A 20,075-nucleotide genomic window follows, 5' to 3' on the forward strand; every position below is an offset into this window, starting at 1 on the left:
TTGAGTGGAGTGTCCAGAAAAGCGTTATATAAGTGTAAGCAATTATTATTATTATTAGTATCTTTTTCTTGATCTGGGCTTTATCTCTGCCTTGCTTTGAAAACATAAGTCTTTACGGTTGAGTCTTTGCTTGAATTTCAATCCCTGACCAAGGATCCTCACAGAGACAAGTGTGTTTATTCTAAAACAATGAGAAACAATATTATTGCACATACAGGCTCATTAAGGGAATAATAAATTAATTAAGGCCTGATACAGCAAAGAGTTGGAATACTTTTGCAATCTTAACTATTCAGCCTTTCTTTCAGACCAGTAATGTATTTACTGTTTTATGTTTTTTTTTATTTGAATTTGTGGAGTAGGTTGTGTATGTATATAACAAAAAATATTAAAGGAAACACTGAAAATATTCTCAAGGGTTGTAAAAGCGCTGTAAAAATATTTCAATCTAAACAGAAAACTGTGCATTAATTAATTAAAATACATTTCGTGGAAATAATACAAAATTCAATCTAATTACATTCAGACCTATGTTTTTCTCTCAGTGATTTCTGATGACAAAAAGGGTGCACTCAAGTTAAAATCCAACACTTTAAAAACTTAAAAAAAGCTTAATTTTGTATCCCTCTTCTACCTGCCTTGTTTGTATCTAAACCTCTGAAGCCAGCAAATACTTTACTGTATATGGCAATTTTGCATTGCCTGTAGAAAAGGAAAAACTTTATTTGAAGTGCTGGGCTTACATCATCTTCTGGTTCATCACATTTTTGTTGGTTTAACAGTGAACAATTGGGGACCACAAAGCTAATATAATGTGAGTCATCATCATGCTTTAAACTAACAGATGCATATTCTTTAAGTTTCATGGATCAAAGATGTTCATACATTATGTTCTAACTGAATATAGTTCTCTAGGGTGTCCAAGTAAGCCAGAAAAAGAGGGCAAATCCTAGGTCTTACTGTTTATAGAAGATTTCTATTTGCATTGAGCTATTTTTAAGCCCTGACCTAGATGTGTTTCTTGTTGTAGTCACAGTAGAATTAAAAGGACAGGGGATTTCAATACATCCATACTCCCATTTTAGTAAAGCTAAAGCATATTATCAAAATATACTTTTTGACTTTCAAAACAAAGGATTAAAGGGACAAGTTATTTTTCCTAAGAACAAACCCACAGAATAACATTTTAAAAGATGTACATTGCCTTAATCCAGAACACTAAACCTTTAGCATAGAAGAATATATATTCAGAAATAAACAGCTGGCAGTTGTCATTACTACCTCTTAATATGGCTTTTGTGAAGCCAGCCATATCAGGGTTTCTCCATGTCCATCAAGCTCTGCTTTAATATGCCTCAGCACGTCATAGGCAGTCAGAAAACGCATTGAATTTTTGGATGATTAAAGAAATGTTTAATGTTTTTTAAGCACACTTTAGGGCATTTTGATATATTCTCTTCTGAATAAAAAGAACTTTTTATAATTCTTTTCAGAGCTTCATAACTGATAATAATAATATAATAATAAACTTTATCTATAGAGCACCTTTCATACAAATTGCAGCTCAAAGTGCTTTACAGACCAAGCGTAAAAATAAAATCTTAAAATTAAGAGATATACTTTCAGTTGTAAAGGAAAACACAGTAATACAGTAAAGCCACATAAATGTCAATTTATGCTTGAAAAAGAAATAAATAGAAATTAGGAAAGTTGTAATAAAATAAGAACAATAAAAGATAAATACAAAAGAAAGATAAATAGAAAGAACAAAGAACCATTTTAACTAAAAACGAAATTAAAAATATGTTTTCAAATGTTTGTTAAAACAATGTACCGAGCTTGACTGCCTAATAAAAAGTGGTAGTGAGTTCCATAATTTAGAAGCATAAAAACAAAAAGCAGCCTCTCCACTCTTTCTGTGTTTCACATGTGGTATTTGCAGTAGGCCAGTATTTGCAGATCTCAGGTCACGTATAGAAACATATAAAGACAGACATTCAGTAAGGTACATACAGTAGGTGCTAGGTCATTTAGAGCTTAAAAAACAAGTAAAAGAACTACATCCTAGATAATACAGGTAACCAGTGAAGTTCTTTCAAAACAGGAGTGATATGTGTTCTCTTGTTTTTGTTAGGATCCGTGCTGCTGCATTTTGAACAACTTGTAAGGGATTTATTGTTTTCTTGGGAAGCCCACTAAACAGAGCATTACAATAACTGATTCTACTGGTAACAAATGCATGGACAACTTTTTCTGCATCACTCTGGGATAAATAAGGTCTAACTTTTGCAATGTTTCTTAAATAATAGGATGCAACTTTAGTAACCTTATTTATGTGAGGGTCTAAACAAAGATCAGAATCTAGAGTTATACCCAGGTTTCGTACTTCAGATTTAACACATGAAGCAAAAGACATGGACACATGGACACCCACTGAGAAATATCTAACACACAGCCAATTAGTCTGTTGACCATAATAAACCATAAAGACTTCATAAATGTCTTCATAAATAATTTTAATGATATTCTACACTTTGGTCACAAACCTTTTTAAGCACCAATCAAAGAGGTGTTTCGGACAGCATATCTTTTTGGTCTCAATATTCTTGATAAGCCGAAAATACACTATTCTAGATTCTGTAAGAGTTCAATTGTAAGTATATATCTTTAGAACAGTGCAATACATTTCTATTATTAGTAGAGCACAGACTGTACCTAAAGAAAAACGTGATATTACCTTCCAATTTCAATTTTAAGTCTAAAAAAGTCTAAACAGAGTGTCTAAAGGTATTTGGTATCTCATGATATCTCATGACATGATTCAGAACAACAATGATCAGCTGCAATGAAACATTTCCACAGTCAAAATGTTCTTGGTGAACATATAAAGCTCAATTTAAGCAAAATTAAATTTAAAAATTACATCCCTTTGGATCCTGTGAAGTCAATTTACAGTATATTCTTAGTAGTCACATTTCTCAAATATTCTAAGGTCTACGGTCTGCTCAAATACTTTCTTCAGAGTTTTCTCTTTGTAAAGAAAAGTCACAAGAGTTTTAAAAGGTAACTGTAAATGTCATGTATAGTGGTGCTAGAAAGTTTGCGAACCCTTTAGAATTATTTGAATTTCTGCATAAATTTGACCTAAAATGTGACCAGATCTTCATCTAAGTCATAAATTCAGAAAACTTTCTAGCACCACTGTAAGTTGATTTAAATTTTTTCTTCAAAACCAAATTCAAGAAATTCACATTATTCTATTGTTTGCTATACAAAGAGCAGTTTTTTTTACAAGCAGCATCTGTTAAAAAAATTTACATATTACCTGACCTGATCACCATTAAAATACTCATCTTATAACACATCACAATGATTGCTATGTCCAAGGAGTCACGGGGTTTCAGAGGGATCCACTGTGCCTGGGGAGTTATGGAGATCCGCTGTGCCTGGGGAGTCATGGGTATTTACTGTGCTTGGGGAGTCACAGATAATTACAGAGATCTGCTGTGCCCAGGGAGTCACAGGGATTGCTGTGTTGGTGAAGTCACAGGGATCTGCTGTCACGGGGAATTGTGGACATCTGGTGTGCCCTACTGCTGCTGGAATTACAGGGATCTGTGGAGAGTCACTGGGATTGCTGTGTTGGCGGAGTCACAAGGATCTGCTGCGCCTGGGGAGTCACGTGAATTTCTATGTTGCTGAGGACCTGAGAGAGGCCTGGCCATCTAATCACAGCCCTTCCTCTTGCAGTGCACAACCAGTTGTTCTTACAGAAATTAGGTAAAACTATCTAGGAAAATCATTTATACTTCCTAATCATCTCCTGAATGCATTTTTAGAATGCAGAAATAAACTTGTCACTTCTATGATACATACAAAAATTACATCTTTGGTAGAATATGAGAGTAAGAGTCATCTCTGGCAGTCACCCCCATAGGAAACATGTAATATTTGCTTACTTCAGCAGCTCCAGGGTTTTGTGGTCCAAGGCCAATCTGGGGTTTCCAGTAAGGTCAAGCTCCTGCAGTTTGGGAGGAAGGCTCTCTGGCAACGTGATCTCGCTTAGCTCATTGCAGCTCAGGTCAACGCACTGTACAAAGAGAGAACAGAACACTAGGGTTGGAGGAGTGCCAGCTGCACAGGACTCCCTGCACCCCAGGTGCAAGCTGGGGCTACACATTACTTCTCAGATCCTAACTCTGTAGCACTGTACCGGCCCTGCTTATCTGAAACTCCATAACTCTGCTTTAACATGCTCAGAAAAAAAAAAGCTATAGGATTTGTCAAAGTTTTGTAAAATGTGCTGGTTTTTACTGAAAATGGGTGTAGTGCAGTTAAAAGAAAACCAAATGAAAAGTGCACTACTGGAAAAAAAAATATAACATGCTTCATTCAGATCTTTTCTGTTATTGCTGAAAGGTTGTCTTATGCTTTGAGACAAGACTGACAAATTTATGACCTACTTCAGAATAGATCTGTGTACTGCTTTCAAGAAGTATGCGTTTTACGTACATGACCAGCAACAGTGGTATTGTGTTTAAAAGCAGGATGTACAAGGACATTGTATTACCTCAGATATTGGTTATATGGGTTATTTATCATAATATCAGAAATACAGAAGCAAATATTGCATTTCAACTTCAAACAAAGACAGGAATCATCGTTTTTTTTAACCTAATTGTTTCAATCAGTTTTGTCCATATGAATGGGAAGAAAAATGTATCCACAAGCTTTGGTCATTTGTGTAATGAAATATTTTCTTATCATAATATCACTATATAATTTAGGAGCACTGCAATTTAAGTTTTTTAATTTTTAAGTCTTGTTTTTTAAACCAATTTACTACGAAGTCTAACAGCACCAAATTGGGAAATACTGAATTACCTTTGACAGAACCTAATTCTAAGCAGATACGTCATCAAAGTAATTGTCAGCAGGTCATGTTTTCTATCTTTCTAAAATACACTTTCGGAGAACAAAAGCAGTTTTGCAATGTTTACAATACGAGTGACTTACAGGCCAGTGGTTCCCAGCCTTGGTCCTGGGAGACCCCTATATCTGCTGGTTTTTATGTCAACTAAACTCTCCAGTACTAATTGAAGCCTTTGAGTGGTCTGTATTTTGTCTTACTGGCACTCAGTCCCAGTTTCCAGAAGCTCAAACATATAGACATTGAAGTTACTCCTCAATATACTTAGCCTTATTTTAGTCTAAAGATCTAATTGAAAGATTTATTTATGATATATAGATATGGGCAGATTTTACAATGTAAGTTTTTTCCCCATTCTTTGGAGGTCTAGTTGGCCACATTCCATACAGCACATGTGAATGAGGACAGTAATGAAAACAAGCATTGGCTCAGGATAGATGACAACTACAACTCACATTTAACGTTTAAACAGCTGAAAGGAAATTCAAATATATTGCCCAGATGAAAAACTAAAATGTATTAGGCTATGATTAAGAAAGATGTCGGAGCAAAAACCTGAAGACGCAAGGTTCCCTGGGAAGAGGGATAGGAAATTCTGTATAGACATACGGAAGAGAGTGAAAACACAAACAGTACTTTTAGATCTAGACACTATTTTTCTTACGAAAATGAGGCCGGTAATGTTACTGTTCCACTTTCATTATCCCACAGTGCCACTAGAGCTATTTCCATTTAGGTATCCATCATTGAAAATTCTAATCTATAGGATAGCTTCTCTCTCCCTGTCTGTGTGCCTGTGTGTCTCAAGGAGAGCAAGCTGGGGTATGCAAAAAGACAAATTCCTAATGCAAGCAATTGTATATGGCTAATAAAGTGATCTTAAATTATGACAGGTGATTACAATTCTATGTAACAATCAATAAAACCAAGTTTTTTCAAAATATGATAACATAGTCAAATCTGTTCTGTTAGTGTTATGTACATCCATGATGTCCTGACTGTGTACATAACATGAACTGTAAATACTTATCTTGAAAACACAGCCCTCTCACAATAATACTTTAGTATTAACAATAAACAGTACCATTAGCAGCTTTAAAAACATTGTTTTGTGTTTCTTTCTTTTACAAACTGCATCCCCTTCCTTACTCTTAACAGAAATAAAATGAAGGAGTTGAAGCACAAAATGTGTGCATGTTTATAAAACTGCTGCATTCTTAGTACAAGAGATACTACCGCACTTCACCTATGGGTACTGTTCAGAAAATTAAGTAATAACTCGGAAACAAATTAAACGAGGAAGGATGTGCCCTAGCCTCAAGGACATTTTCGAAATTTGTGCCAATGAACTACATATACTGTATGTGAACATATTGGACTCCTAACTGTAATGGTCAACCTTCTATCATCAGAATCAAAGCACTTAACATCTAAAACTAGGCTCACTTGTAATGTGTCAATTTACAAAGCAGACGGATAATTTGGTGGCTGACGTCTCTATAGTGTTAGGCTGTGAAAGATTAAAAGTGACAAGCAATTATTAAAATTATGATGCCTAGATATTAGATCAGATTCTACAGAATCTGTAATGAACCACTGCCCTGCTTTGAAGAATAAAACAGACAACATGAGTGCAGGAAGTGGGAGAATCAAAATGGCAATATGGGTACCTCAGACCTTGAACTGTTTTAACATTTACAATTTAACTTATTCTGTTCTGCTGGGGCAAAGAAGAACAGAATGTTTAGTCAGCAAACTGTTTATTTACAATACTGAAAGAATAAAACAGTAAAGAGTTGTTTTTTATTTTTTTTGTTTAAGGATTAATATTACCATCAAACCATATTTAATTCCTATAAATCTTTACTGTCAGAACTTGACAGCTCTCCTTTTAAAAAACAATGCAATAATTAAGAATGTGCCCAAAGACCGTGTGAAGAGCAATGCCTGACAAGGAAACATCCTTTGGTTTACAATACAGAAATTAAAATAATTGTTTAAAATACTCACTAAGGCTTTAAGAATGTAGGCTTTGTATTATGAGAAGTAGCATTGTAGTATGAGTACAGGTCTGGCTAATGGCAGGAAGCATACTGTATATTAGTACTAGAATATAATTAAATGAAGAGACAGTCCTCAAGAAAATTCATTAATCCATCACCTTGAACAAACAATACAAGAATAATAAAAAGAACATAACACTGTGGGATTATAGCCACTAAGATCAGTCATTTTTATATCTAAAACTGCCAGAAAATGTGAGAATATGAAGTGAATTAAGCACCTGCACACTTATACAAAAGTATAAGGACACCACATTTTTATTTTGATAAAAACTTTTATGTGTATGAGAGAGTAGGTATATATTCAATGGGTACATTAACAGTAAGGCTATCTTAACAATTTTGTACCTTTTTTTAAAAATACGTGTGAGAAAGAGGGAAAATTGCAGTATTATAATTAGAAAGAAGTGACACATGATACTGCACACTGGTCCAATGGTTAGTAGACATTTATCAATCCACATTACTTTGTCATTCATTTTATGTTTGGTGAAAAATCTGTGCTTTTTAACCATCACAGATATAAAAGATCAAGTGGAATTATGATAAATGGGAAGAATTATTCATTACGTTTCTGTGGAGACACTGAAAAATCTGCAAGCATCAACTGAAAGCAAATGCTGAAAGATATCATGTGCATCTACTGATCAAACCAGTTGACTATCTGAATAAGCTCTTAATTTTATGGGTTGTAAAACACAGTGATAAACCCTATCAACATCAAATATTACCTTATCATGTATCAGTGATAACCATCATCACCTGGTAACTTACAACTTATTGACCTTTCATAAAATACAATATTTTAAGTACCTTTGGTATTATCTTATCCATACTTTCAGATTCTTTACTAAAGAGACTAGTTTCCCTGAAAAGGCTAAATAAAATGCTTGGGTCAAGATATAATTCTACAGTTAATACAATAACATGACTTTTGAAAACCAAACTAACAACATGTACATCTCAGATTAATGATTGTAAAATGATCTGCCTCTGTTTTATTATATATAAATGTTGGGAAAAATGTAGTCCTTACAGGTGAAAAGTCAAAATTTCAGCTACTGCTAAAGAAACTAAACCTCCTAAAGTTTATTTCTTTCCCTAGTGCTAAGGACAATTCAATACAAAACAGACCAGAATCTAAAAAATGTATATGCCAGTCATGGAGCTCAATAATAAAAATATTATTTTAAAATTTAAAGTGATCATTACAAAGAAAGAATAATTGGGTTTTCCTCTGAAGCTCAACCATTTTATATTAAATATTGAAAGTATTGACTAAAAACATTTCTGAACAGACTAAACAAAAGGCATGTGACTATGGAAATGGTTGGAGAGATTGAACGTAATAGTTAGCACAAATCTGTAAAGTAACTTTTTTTCACTCTACAGCCCCTGTTAATACTATTGATATTTCACAGATTGTCCAGATTACAGAATCTGGGCTGGGAAGTTTCACGAGTGGAGGGTGCTGTTAGCCTTGACCTGATGGAGCCCAAATTAGTTTGTGTTGGAAAGTAGTGGGTCTTGGTCAGTTCTGTAAACAAGACTTAATTACCCAGTAAATCTATATAAAATACAATGTTCTGCTGAACTGGCTAATCAGCATCTACAGAGTTAATTTAAAAATGATCTCCAATAAATATAAGGATTTAGAGATTTTGTTCTTTAAGTCACAAACATTTTTCTTGAAAAATTTGCAATACACTTATAATTTCTGTAAGTGTAATGTGCCTTAAAAGTTATGCGAATAATATTCTTATGAAGTTGTTCAACATGATTCCTAACTTTGCTTGACTGCTGTAGCTTTAAAAACCTTACTAGCCCCACTAAATATGATCTTTACATTATAGCATTTTAACTGTTTGAATATAAATGAGCAAACTGGATGGCAAAAAACCCTCTATAATATTTACATCATTTGTAAGACAGTCTATACCACAAATAACTTAGCCCATCATATAAATGAAATGATACTTTGATATGGTTCCAAGAGCAGATCTAAGAAACATGCTGATGTTCTTAGAACGATTTTCTAATCATCACTATCAATCTGTTCTATGGCAGACGCTGTTTTGCAGAAAGGAACACGATGCAGCTACTAAATGTTTTCATGATTTTTTCCTCTACAAGGCTATCCAAACAGGAATTACCATTGTCCTTTTGATTGTCATTTGATTCTGTGCCTCATAACTATTCATATATTGGCCACATAATGACAATCATCATAAATGAACTACTGACCTACTTTTTTAAAAGTAATGCTTGATTTCATGCTATAAATTGTAGACATAAAATGTGTGAATAATCAAAATCTTGTCAATGGACTCATATTCTCTATACTGAAACAGATCTAAACAGAAATAAAATCTTTCAATATCCAAGATCTTAAGAGGTCACTACTCTTAACTACCAAACCTAAATCTCTGCCGTAAGAATGTCACAAATGTCAAAGACATGGAATGATTTTGCCATTTTCATTAGGGTTAATGTTTATTCTTTCTCACAACAGAAAACGCCCTTAATGGGATCAGTAAGATCATAGCTCTTTAAATATTGTTTTGCCACCTGAGAGTCTTAAAAATTGATTAAGCTGCTAAAATAAAAATCATAGGTAACTTAGCTCTTTGAGATTAGAACAATCAGGGATGAATATGGAGTGTTGTGATGAAACATTTTCTGTTTGTTGTAACATCTTTTAAAACATAATCAGGATCACAAAGTAAATAAATGAACTTGCCACAGAATGAGGGAAGTATGGATTTACCTTCATCTCCATGAGTTGCATCACTTCAGGAAAGACTTCAATACAGTTGGAATGTGCAATGACTGTGTGCATCCGTCTGCAGTTCATTATGGTTGTTGGAATTGCCTTTAGTTTGTTCCCACTCAAGTCCACTTCATCCAGTTCTTCAAGTTTTGCCATTTTACTGAATCAAAGGCAGAAAGCGGTAACCCTCATTTCCAATCAGTCAAAACCAACATAGTAGTTGGCCATCATGTATTACAGAGCAATTTTCAGAAGACATTCATTTAACCAATTATGCCACAATGTGGGTCAGTCACAAAATGAATAAAGTGTTGAGAAACTAATTTCACAAACAGATATAAATAATTCAATCAATGGTTTCTTTATCACCAGAATGTTTATAGTCAAGTGAATTAAATACTTCAAACATTAAAAAAATACCATCCAAATGTACACAAAAGATCAAATCTTATCACACACACACACATATGTTAGGAGACCCATCCATTCATTTTCTAACTGCTTCTTCCAATTCAGGGTCACGGGGGAGCAGGAGCCTACAGTATCCTAGCAAGCAACAAGTGCAAACTGGGGTACACACGCCAGTCCATAGCAGGGAAGACAGACACAAACACACATACCTAGGGCCAGTTTTCCTGGAAGTCAGTTAGCCTAGCGGTACATGTGTGTCTTTGGACTGTGGGGCAAAACTAGAACACTTTGAGGAAGCCCACACGAAGACAGGGAAAACATACAAACTCCACATAGATAGTACACCAGGTCTGAAATAAAACCTGGGGCCCCAGTGCTGTGAGGCAGCAATGTTAACCACTGCACCACTGTGCCACCCTATATTAGGAGATGTCCCATCAAAATGCACTTTTCTGCACTTCCACACAAACTAACAGCAGGATAAAAACGCAATCAGAGTTAATGGAAGGAGGTATTTTAAACCCTTGCAAAACTTATAACTTAGTTTTTTTGTAAACAATGTCGCCCTAATAGAAACACATTTACAATAATGACATTTTGGATGCATGACTGATATATAAAGATGTGGGATATTGGTAATAGCTTTATTATTAAAAAAATTTAATAATTTTAAACTATTTTACAAATAAAAATAACTTTTATCAATGTCAAACTGGCGCTCACCTTCCTGCACACACCTTATAATCTGCATTGTAACATTCATACTGATATTGACATTTTTGCCACTTTTAATTGCAGCCTTCTTTGCAGACATGGTGAGTTGAAAGCACTTAGGCAACAGTGAAAATAAAGTAAAGCAAAATTAGCGCACACTTCACACCCCACTCGCTCTATTTAGCCAAGTGCTTAACATGGAAATGACCATGACGTGTTTTTCTCCCAGATATTACAGCTTATTGATTTTCATTTTTTATATATTTTTTAGTTTTAATTTTATTTTCTTAAACAATAATTGTATTCTTTTCTTCTCAGATGAGCATGGTTGTGAAAACAATGCTCTAATATTTCTAAAAGGTATGCCTCTACATACCTTTCACATTATAGACCTGACCATCTGTGAATCCAGGAGTTTAGGAAACTGGAGTAGACCAGCAGTGTGCAGAAATGTATGTAGGAGGCTTTGTGGAAAAGAGGGTCTCACCTGGCTGGAAAGCTTTGTAAGTAGTTATAGGCCATATGCAGGACTCGGAGGTGGCAGTGGCCTGTCAGTAAGGGTACACATTTGTCAGTGAGGCGGTTGTTGGTGAGATACAGCTCCTGCAAGATGCTGTGGCTCTCTTCAGACAGGCTGGAAGGGGGGAGCATCTCCAGTTTGTTGGCAGAGGCATTCAAACACCGTAAACTGCAAAAAAAAAAGTTGAGGACAATCCCATAAGTAAAAAGAAAATACCATTCCCCCAAAATAGATCTTCTCTATAAGTGAAAGCGAACAGGTGAAAAACAAATCACAATGTGTGAGTGTACAAAGGAATCCTTACAACAGACAGTCTTGTGACTTATGTACTGTAGCAAGGCCGCACATGAAAGAAGACCACCCGGCTCAGCTTTTCTAATTGACACTGGTTAATTAATCTGAGTATTTAATCAACATCCAGTATATAAGTGTTATCAGCAAGGCTGGCTTGTTTTTCCCCATACTCATCCTCTTAATTAGCACTTTGTTCTGTTCTTTGTTTCAATACTGGTGCACGAGTAAGCCATTGAATTGACAAGGTACCTTTTTAGGAGATTAATCATTCAAAAACTTCTACAGGTTTTTTCTGACAGCCTAGTTTACATGGACAGAAAGGAAGGAGAAATGTAAAATGTAAAGTAAAATTCTTCTACATAATGTATTCTTAATGTTTGCTGTAAAGTATTTTGAAAATCTAGGATCTGAAAAAATGTTGAGACCATTTCTTAACCATTGTACTGTAAATATGTACAGAAACAACACATATGCAACAATGGGACGAATAATTAACACATATTCAGATTATTATTTTTTCAGGCAGTCAGAAAATGACTTTGTCCATTCCACTGTCATTTTTGATACACTTTTCATCAGTGTAAATACAGCATCTAATTTTTTTTGTATTTTGTCAGTGAACAGAAGCCAGACCCAGTTCTATCGGCTGCTGTGTCAGTTTTGACATTGTGCTGTTCAATCACTTCTCTTCTCTAAAATTTATGCTGACTGCTGGAACATCAACCCAGAAAAGGTTGTTTTTTTCTGACAGCAGCTCAGAAGTTGGAAGAAGCAAAAAAAAAAGAGGTGAAATATTTTGACAACAGAAGACAATAAGATTTTCCTTGTATTCCTGCAATGGAGTTTAATTTAATAATCCAGTAAGTGCAAAAATCCAAAAGAACACTTTTGGAGAGTTTCTGTGTTTGGTTTCAAGCTGTCAACAGTCAAAACAAGCAGCTTAAAAGGAGGCAGGCTAAAATGTTTCACTTGATTAAGCAAAAAAGAAGTCTGTTGAGTTCCTGAAAAAAAGGAAGAGCTATAGTGAACAGCAGATTGTTAGAACAAACTTAGATTCACTTCAATGCTTTATGAAATGTCCACATTTCAACAGTAATAGAGTTTTTAATACTCCATCCCACAACAAAAAGGCACACTGCAGCCTTAAACGTGTAATTGTTTGAAATTAAGTCTCTGTACTAGTTTAGCTAAATCACTGAAAATACTTCGAGAGTCAGTTCAGGGAGAATAAGACTACATAGAATACCTCTTTAATACAACAATAATGAGCTTTATCTTATGAAGCTCCACTTATAGTATATCATCTAAATTAAATCTATTTTTCAATAAGACTTTAAGAGCATGCTGAAAATCACTGATGCACTTTACCTAGTGCTGCCACAGCTATTAAATAACATACCTATTATTTTTCTTTCCTTAGGTAAAAAGTTGTCAACAATTTTATGAAAATCCCCTCACTTCCAAGATTTTATGTGCTCTGGTTCTGCCCTTAGTGTGTCAAGCTCTTTCTGCATATCTTCAGCCCTTCACAAAGACTGACATCTATTTTATTGCTGTATCAGCAGTAAAAAGATATGAGAAACAACAGCCATCCAAAGCCCTTACATGTTTGTCTTTATATTTATTTTCTGTTTCACTCAAAATTACAGAAAATCTTTATGCGTATCACATTCTCCCCCAAAAATAAAAAAAAATGCTGTAACGCTACAACATAATAAATCACAGCATGCCTCATTTCACCCAAATGAAGACAAACAAACAGAGCCTATTTATTGAAGATCATATGATGAGATCAAATGGTCCATCATAATCACAAACATACGGCTCCATACATTGGATTACATAAACAACTTTTTATGACCTAACTTTCTGTTACTAACTTTTTGACGGGAATAATCTTTGCTGGGTCAGCAATTCACCACAGCTGGGGAGAGGGGGGGGGGGGATGAATAACAGTAAAAATATCTCACCCAAAGTAAAAGACATAAGCACAAGAAGAACATTATGACTCAAACTGAAGTATACACCTTTGCACTCACTGCTGGAGTGTTTGGCTGATCAACTATGTGCTGATGCGGCAGCAAAATACTTTCCTCCTAATGAAGAAATTACAAATGGGCACTCACATTCAGCAGAGGTAACTTAGGTTTAAAGACAGAATAAATGCTAGGAGCTGGTACATTACAACTGATACAGAGGCATTTCAGCTCTGTCTGCATGGATTTTTAATTTGCCTTATATGTTTCTCTGAAAAGAGAATCTATTATTATCAGCCGACAATTTTACCTGACTTTTGTGGGCTTATTTGGGAAGCAGTGGCCTTGGGTTCTGTGGTCACCCTTAAAGAACTGGAAGAAAGACTCCTTGCTGACATCTATCAGCGGTGTGACTTCTGTCACAGGCCCCTGCCTGCACACGCTGTGAAACGAAGTATAATGACAGGGTTTGGCTCCAGCGTGCTCACCTGTCGGCCTTGAGAAAGAGGTTGGAGGGCAGCTCCTGCAGCTGGTTGTGCTGCACGTCCAGCACCTCCAGCTGTGTGCGCTCCAGTCTCTCGGGCAGCCGGCGCAGCTGGTTGTGTCCCGCCAGAAGCTTCCGCAGGCTGCTGTTGCAGAACAGCCTGCAATATCAAAGGCAACACACCGTCGTCTGTCAAAATGTATTTCGCTATCCACATGGCCTGTACATAGAGAGTAGCAGAGTCACGTAGGAACTGGTCGGGGACTTGTCCCCAGTAATTTGTGCAAACACACTGACATTTGTAAATACATTATTTAAGACAAAATGCTCAACACCACACTACAAGCATTATGTTATGTTAAAAGAAACCATTCACATTCTCATTAGATGTTTCCAATGTTTACTACATGACAGCAAAAATGGCAAAATAGTTCTAAGCACTCTAACCTTCTAAAAACATTAATAATGCACTAGTGGGATTGCAGGCTACTGTAAATGCAAATAGTGCTGTTCACCATATGCCACATGCAATGATGGTGTAAAATACATAGAGGTTTGACTGGGATTTTTATTTTAAAAAAAGTGTTTGCAGAAGAAAAGCACTTCATGATTTAAATATTTTTGCAGGAGCTCTGACAGCAAAAGCCTGCAGTAAAAAGGAAAAAAAAATGTATTTCTTTTTACAGGATAGGTATTGGAAAATATGAACACAAGAATACTGAATTCACAGGTTTGCGATTATGTGTCTGGGTTTTGATCACTTTTCAGGGTCTGAACTAAGGGTTTCACTAAGACAAGCATAATCTGTGCCAGGTAAGAAAATTCTGGTGCAATGGGGGAATGAGGGTGATGCACAAAAGAAAAACAAGTCCCTTAATAACAAAACACTACACAACCAAACAAGAGATCCACCCCCAGATCAGATGAAGAGATTAAAGTCTATCGAGTTTCGCTTCTGAAGGAAAGTCATTACAGCCTTTATTATAGGACTGAGATTACTCTACATTGGCCACCTGGCTCGTTCTTTCAGGACCCCATTGTTAAAGCAATAGCCTACCATGGCTTTCCATCCATTTGGTTGTTCTCAGGTTACAAAAGCAGCAGTCCTGCAGCAGGCACTGTGTGATGTGCTAATGCTTTTCATCTCCTTAACAACCAAACCACGAACGAACCAAATTTCTGCCCATTTTGTTTGAATATACTGTATTTTTTATGATGCCTTCAGACCGCTGACAAGCAGTACTCATTAAAACACTGCTGTAAGTCATGCTGCTGAAAAGTGATAAAAAAGTGTGTGACAGGTTTCCACCTAGAATTTTCCTGTAAGGTTGTTTCCCAAATCTAATTAAATCTCCTAAGTGTGTGTGTAAGTGGAGCATGCAATGCTCTGTCTAATCCAAAACGTTTTGTGTTTGGGATTGGGTTTGGTGGCTCCCAGTGATAGAGCCTCGGCAACTCCCTAAGTGCCTGCAGGCATGTTGTGACACCTACTGAACCACCTGCACATTGGTAGAGATTGTAGCATGTCAAAAGATGAATGACGTGATGAGTGGACAGCTCAGAGAAACCCATATATACTGCCTTATTCTCCCATTATGAGTTGTTGCAAGGTGAGAAGCGAAGGCACAACTGGCACTTACAAACTGGGTGGCACATAAGAAAACAACGATTAAATAATAAGAAACAGTTTAAAAATGTTGGCGCAATTCAATTTGAATGAGTTGAATAGACTGCACTGCAGTCTACTCTCTGTGCTACTGACAAGGCACTGTAGATCAGAGATGTGTGCAGCCAAACTGAAATTTATGAAAAACAACATACTTTGCCTTCCTGGGAAGAGTGGTATGGACACATATAATTAAAGTTACCCTGATATTATTGATTTTAATAAACAAATTCGGTATTAAACATTAGTGCTGGTACAAAATGAAAGCAAAAGTACAAAGTAACATGCATCAATAAATAGCAAATGGATTGGTTCTAGTACAATCTAGATAACTATGTTCTCTATTGTTGGTTTTAGTACAGCCTGCATATAATCAACACAAATATGTGTTTATGTACTTTAAGGCAATGACAGCATGTATGTGAACATGGGGGGGGGGGGGGGGGCAGGATGGCATGCTATTTTGAAGATGTAGTTTTAAAGTAATTATATTCAACACAACTACCAGGAACTTGAAGTTTCAGTATTTTACCATGTTTGTATTACAAGGATAATTTAGTATTCAGAGTTCTCATGTTGGGGAGGAAGACAATCAAGTGCAGTTATGAAGCCTGACTACCTGACATCAATCTCAACCCAGCAAAGCATGTGCTTTGATAATCCCTCATTGGATTACGCAATGAAATGTAGTGTAGTGAGCCAAAAGGCCATGGTGATGAATTCATTATTGACAACCACCTTTGGTGAATCCAAAGAATGAGAAAACAAAAATTGAGATTCAACAAGGCTACAATTAGTGTATACATGTGTATGAAAGCTACCTAATTATATAAGCATACATAATTATAATACGAAGCTTAATTTAGCAAGAATAAAACCATTGTTTGGCTCATTTTACATATGAGCCAATAAAAAACATTTGGTTACATATTCACTCTTGAGGCTGTCCTGCTTTGAATACCTTTTACAGTCCTTGCCTGTTTTGGTCTCATCTTCAATCCCATTACATCATGCAACCATGAAGCAGTACAAAACTGATCCTATCAGCATATTAATTGCTTTTTAGTCTTGTCTAGGCATACTTGAAGGGACTGGAAACAGTCCACCGTAAAGTGGAAGGACTACCTTTATGACACTGCTGTCATAAAGCCAGCAATGGTCTGGTGAGAACTTGCAAAATAAATGTATCTTTAGATAACACAGTGAAACTGTGGTGAGTAAAATCACACAGTAGAATTAACCCGGTCAGCCAACTGTCTCAGACAAGGTAATCCAGGTCAATGTAGCAGGACAAGTTTTTAATAACTTCAATATCAGGGTCAGGGACTCAACTGACAGTCACTGTTATTAAAGCCACACTCACTTTATGAACTGGTTTACCTGGAGTTAGTTGCACTTCCTTTCCATGACAACGCAAAAAGTGAGAATACTCCATGGACGTAACCAGCAATGCTAAACTCTGTATGTGGATAAGGCAGGGCAGACTAACTTTCCCAGTGTTACATATTTCCACTGTCGGCATTTCTGTACAACAGCATTAACACTGAAGGGTGGATTAAAATCATAGCACAGGGATGGAAAACACAAAGCAACACCATCATACTCCCTGGAGCCTGCCATGACCCACTTCAAAACACTGGATGGCCATGGAATGTGTGAATAACTTTGATAGCCTTCGATTAAACCCAATGCATTCCTATCACGATCACATCTATACATGTTCTAATAGCTTGGGCTATAAAATTGGAAATAAAAGATTTCTCATGACTTGGGGCTACCCAGCCATGAAATTAGAAATCACTCCTGCCACTGTACTCCAGTGCGGCAAAGCTGTGGAGCACACGACTCTGCACTCACCGTACTGGCAGCTCACAGATCTGGTTGTGGCCGATGTCCAACACTTCCAGTTTCTTGCTCTCACCTACCCATTCAGGCAAGCTCTCCAGTTGGTTTCTAGATTGAGAAAGGTCAGAGAAAGAGTTACGCAAGGCACAAAGAAGTGAAGGCTTGTCGAGTTGAAAAAACAAAAAAATATATAGTTTAAACACTGTGGTGTTTTCTTGTGTTGTGAAGGTTAACATTTTTTCAACAGAAAGTTTAAGATTTAAATCCCGACCTTCGTAACCCCTCAGATAACCCCTCAATACAAACACTAAAATAATGAGCATTAATACAGCTGTTACTAGGGCTTGTGAAGTACTCAAATAATTGCCTTTAATTTTTTTTCAAGTTCTTACCTTGAGACATCCATAAAGGTCAGGTTACAGGGCACAGGATATACTTCGAGCTGAGAAAGCTCTGAAAGAAGCACAGACATTACGTTCTACAACACTGAATAGATGTCTGAAATGCAAACAGTGAGGATAATTTTGTATTACATGGTTTAAATTTTTTTTCAGAGATTCTGGTTTCTTATCACAGAAAATCAATGGCCTTTTTACACAGGAACACCAGAGTTTCCTCGGCACAGCTCAGTCACGAACACGGCACAGTTTGTACTTTCAACAGTCAAAGGAGCCGAGCTGTGTTAGGAAGATTCTGTGATGTTCCATCTGACCTGGGTCTGCTAGGTTGTACCAGTGTTAAAAAGCTATTTGGTTGCCCCTGAAATTCAGTATGAGTGATTCGAACATAACTCTATCTTTGACTCTAGTTTTTTCACTTCTATAACTTAATGAAAATGCTTTTCCAAATAGGGGTGTTGGGCTCTTTTTGTTTTAAAGCAACCGTCTCTTACTGTTGGCTGATGCGTAGAGTCCTTTCAGGAGACAGCCGTTAACTTTTAGAGTAGTCAGCTGGTTCCTCTCACAGTGTACCACCTCCAGTTTGGTGAAAACAGTAGCATCCACCTCCTGTAGCTGGTTGTCTCGTAGGTCCAAGTGAGTGATATGTCGAAGAAATTCTGGCTCCTCTGGGATCACCCTACAGATCTTATTCAGCCTGGTCAAGGACAGATCAGGACAAAACATCAAAGCTCCTCCTAAAGAACACTTCCAGAAATATCTAAACAAAATAAATGTTGCCTTGCTATTCCAAATCGCAAGGCTGAAAGAGCTGTGTAGATGCACACAATGAGTACCACTAAGACATTATGCTGAATCATAGACCTTAAATTAAAAATGTCCTCTATGTCGTTACTGAGTGCTTTATCTATGGTTGATTTTATGTTTTATGTTTAGGGTACTAGCTGATACTTTGATTCATAAATAAAATAAGACATTGCAAAGTAGTTCATAGAAGTTGGAAAGTAGCCTCTTACATGTATAACACATGTAAAAACAATATACTCTTCACATACATTATTACTCTACAAAAAAAATAAGCAAGGTTTAGCTTTTAGTGCCTTGCTCTATCCTGCCATGGCGATAAGCCAGAGAGTGGAAAAATATCAAATTCACCAAACATTAAAACAACAAAGAGAATGGAAAGTACAGGGAATTGTGCTCGCAATACAATTTTTAAAATGACTGTAGTTAGTTGATTAAAAAAAAATTCTCTTTTTTCCCCAAATACTAAAAAAATACAAATCTAATTACAGAATACAGATGTAGTTTATTTTTATAAACTATCACTTCCAAGAAATCAGAAAATGAGAGTTAGAAGGTAGAAGGAGAAGGAGAGTTAAAGACAGAAAATGTTCAGTAATTATAAAATGTTAAACACAAAAGTTGCAAAACTTTCTGTTTATAGAATGCATCATTGCTAAAGCATTACGGGATTTTTGTGGAAATATTCAGTATTATGAGGATGATGGGTTTATTATACATTTAATATGTGGCAATTTGTTGTTCTATTGATAGCACTTAATTGCTGATTGATACCATTGATAATATTGGTATGTTCCAATTTTTGAAATTATCAGAAACAGAATTTTCATCTCAATTTAATTCATAGTCCTATATCAAACCTTTGGAAATAAAGCAATTATAATTACCGTGCTATCAGTTGTAAGTAAACAGTTGTGTTTAATCAGACTGGAACATAGCGAAAATATATCTGAAAAGAGCAACTTTAATATCCCAACGTTGAACAGCAATTTTAGCAACATTAAAACCAATGTGCATTAGAACTGTTCTAAAAGTTTGCTTGGTTTTACAGAAACTCCACAAAGTCGTAGAAGATGCTTTTGAGAAAAAACATGCTATTTTTCATAGTTAACACGTCTTTTACATTTTCTTTAAAAAGACTTTGGCTGTGAACAATCAGTTTCTGGTTTGCAGTCAATGCAACTCTATCAGTCAATTGAT

General features: G+C 35.9%; 1 protein-coding gene across 1 annotated transcript in view; it reads right to left on the minus strand.

Moving 5' to 3' along the window:
- Window positions 1-20,075, minus strand: part of phlpp1 (PH domain and leucine rich repeat protein phosphatase 1) — a 111,739-nt gene that overhangs the window by 6,561 nt on the left and 85,103 nt on the right. Inside the window, exons 7-13 of the mRNA XM_015354224.2 lie at window positions 18,566-18,768; window positions 18,066-18,126; window positions 17,686-17,781; window positions 14,167-14,322; window positions 11,376-11,576; window positions 9,761-9,923; window positions 3,960-4,090 (exon numbers count right to left, since the gene is read on the minus strand). Of these exons, the coding sequence (XP_015209710.2) occupies window positions 3,960-4,090; window positions 9,761-9,923; window positions 11,376-11,576; window positions 14,167-14,322; window positions 17,686-17,781; window positions 18,066-18,126; window positions 18,566-18,768 (1,011 nt within the window). The remainder of the gene's footprint in view (window positions 1-3,959; window positions 4,091-9,760; window positions 9,924-11,375; window positions 11,577-14,166; window positions 14,323-17,685; window positions 17,782-18,065; window positions 18,127-18,565; window positions 18,769-20,075) is intronic.

This window comes from Lepisosteus oculatus, chromosome 6, assembly GCF_040954835.1.
Source record: "Lepisosteus oculatus isolate fLepOcu1 chromosome 6, fLepOcu1.hap2, whole genome shotgun sequence".
NCBI lineage: Eukaryota > Metazoa > Chordata > Actinopteri > Semionotiformes > Lepisosteidae > Lepisosteus > Lepisosteus oculatus.